The 2,051-nt window shown below is 32.7% G+C and overlaps 1 protein-coding gene across 1 annotated transcript; it reads left to right on the top strand.

The window, feature by feature from the left end:
* Positions 1 to 439: 439 nt before the first annotated feature.
* Positions 440 to 2,051, top strand: LOC130719105 (NAC domain-containing protein 83-like). The gene is made up of 3 exons (XM_057569748.1): positions 440 to 620; positions 1,145 to 1,404; positions 1,893 to 2,051. The coding sequence occupies exons 1-3, from the start codon at positions 440 to 442 to the stop codon at positions 2,049 to 2,051; spliced, it is 600 nt and encodes a 199-aa protein (XP_057425731.1).

Here is a 2,051-nt window from a genome sequence, read left to right as displayed (position 1 = left end):
TTTGTAAACAATAAAAATGTGAATACTAAAATATCATTCTCACATCTCTATTATCCAATTAGTAATGATGGTAATTTTCATTATATATTCTTTTTCTGTGAATCCAATTTCTAGTAGCCAATGTTATTAATTTATTATATTTTATTTTATTAACTATTAAAAATATTAAAAAAACAGAAACTTAATTCTAAAGGAAAAAAGCAGTGAATGCAATTATGGTGTATTTTATTAACTACTAAAAAAAATTATGCTGGGGTAAATTGAGTTGACCCACGGGTTAAAGCTAATTTGGCAGTGCTATTTATGGGAGAGAGAATGTGACACCAATATATGACATTGCATGTCTTGTGGCTATAAAGTGGTATCCTAACCACATAAGTTTCGACATTGATTCAGCCAAAAAGTTCATACAAGCCCCTTTGAGATGGAAGACCTAATCATGACTTACGAGGACAAGGATGGAGCTATTAGGTTGCTACCTGGGTATAGATTTGATCCCATTGATGAAGTTCTTGTGGATTTCTACCTGAAGAGGAGGGTCTTTTCTCAACCTCTTCCTGTTGAAATCATTCCAAATTTTGATGTGTTTCAGACTGAGCCATGGGGTCTGCCAGGAGGAGGTTGGTGAATTTTTTTAAAAGTCTTTTATTTCTTTCACTGTTCCATGCGCACTTTAGTGTGTGTTTTAAATTAGAGTTTGTCACAATCGATATTTTGATAAAATTGATAGTAGTAAAAGTTATTTGAAATCTAAGTGATTTATGTTTGATAAATGTATGAAAATGTATTTTTTTTGTTGGGTAATGTGAAATTCAGTTGTAAGATTAATTAATTTTGTTTAGTGTATAAACTACTCTTTCTAGCTTCTACCTGAATTGATTTGGCGTATAAAATCAGTTCTCCAAAATAACTCTCAAACATCAATATCTTCATCAAGAATTGATTTAAACCTACTGAAAGGTTTCCCAATGGATAAACCAAACACACTCTTAATATTTTATGGCTTTTGTATTAACCCAAAATATGAAAATAATTGTGTCATGTCACAAAAATAAAAGAATAAATTTCATGTCCCATGAATGTTTGTGTTTTTTAAAGTGGAATCGAACCCAAATGATGTTTTGAATTTCTTTTGTGTTATCAGATGGAAAGATTTTTAATGGGCGTAAGTGCTTCTTCCATAACACCATGGGTCGTGACCTTCAAAACCTTGATATGAGAGTTGTTGGGAATGGCCAGTGGAGAGTTATAGAAAAAGGGAAAGATGTTTCTATCCCTACAAACAATGAGGTGATTGGGAAGAGAAACACCCTTAATTTTTGGGAAGTGCAAGGAGATTATGCTAGGAAGACCAAATGGGTGATGCATGAGTTTCGTCTTGCGTTAATAACTAACCCATCTAAGGTAATTAAAGAATATAAATTTGACATATCGACTGTTAAGGTTCCACATTGACTAGAGATACAAACCTTATAAAGGATAGAGCAATCATCACCCATAAGCAGAGATTTTAGGGTAAAGTTAGGCCTACCCTGTTTAAAAAACTAGCCATTTTCATTATCATCAAAATTGAGCAGAGATTTAGAGTAAGGAAACTTCTTTCGACACACACTTTTGAACGCTCTCTCAAACACACTCTGTATGATTGGTTTATTTCTTTAAAACCTAACACATTTTTTAAAAAGTGTGACAAATGTATTTACTTTTTAAAAAGTAAACCAATAACAGGAAGTGTTTTCAAGAGGGTGTTCATAAAACATTTTTGCTAATGTCTTTTAAATTATCGTGAGAATAGTTGGTCGGTTTGTAGGTATGATCATTATCAAATTTGTTTCCTTTTGTGGTATTCATCACTAGTATTTGATTACTGAACTTTATTACTCAAACTGCAGATGGCAAACTGGGCTGTGTACCGCATCTTTCAGATTAAGGATGCAAAGAATGTGAAGAATGAAAAAATGGGATATAATGGGAAAAACACCAGTGATGGGAGTGTTGAAGTCTCTAATTTTAGTGCTGAGAGTGGAAGTTTTTCAAGCCCTCACCAATGA

This window comes from Lotus japonicus, chromosome 5 (assembly GCF_012489685.1).
Source record: "Lotus japonicus ecotype B-129 chromosome 5, LjGifu_v1.2".
In the NCBI taxonomy this organism is placed as follows: Eukaryota; Viridiplantae; Streptophyta; class Magnoliopsida; order Fabales; family Fabaceae; genus Lotus; species Lotus japonicus.
The sequence above is the reverse complement of the archived record's forward strand: the minus strand, read 5'-3'. Positions and strand labels throughout refer to the sequence as shown.

Coding starts and splice junctions, on each gene's coding strand:
- LOC130719105 (XM_057569748.1), top strand. CDS start 440: ATGACTTACGAGGACAAGGATGGAGCTATTAGGTTGCTACCTGGGTAT. Junction 621..1,144: donor ATGGGGTCTGCCAGGAGGAG/GTTGGTGAATTT, acceptor TTGTGTTATCAG/ATGGAAAGATTTTTAATGGG. Junction 1,405..1,892: donor TAATAACTAACCCATCTAAG/GTAATTAAAGAA, acceptor CTCAAACTGCAG/ATGGCAAACTGGGCTGTGTA.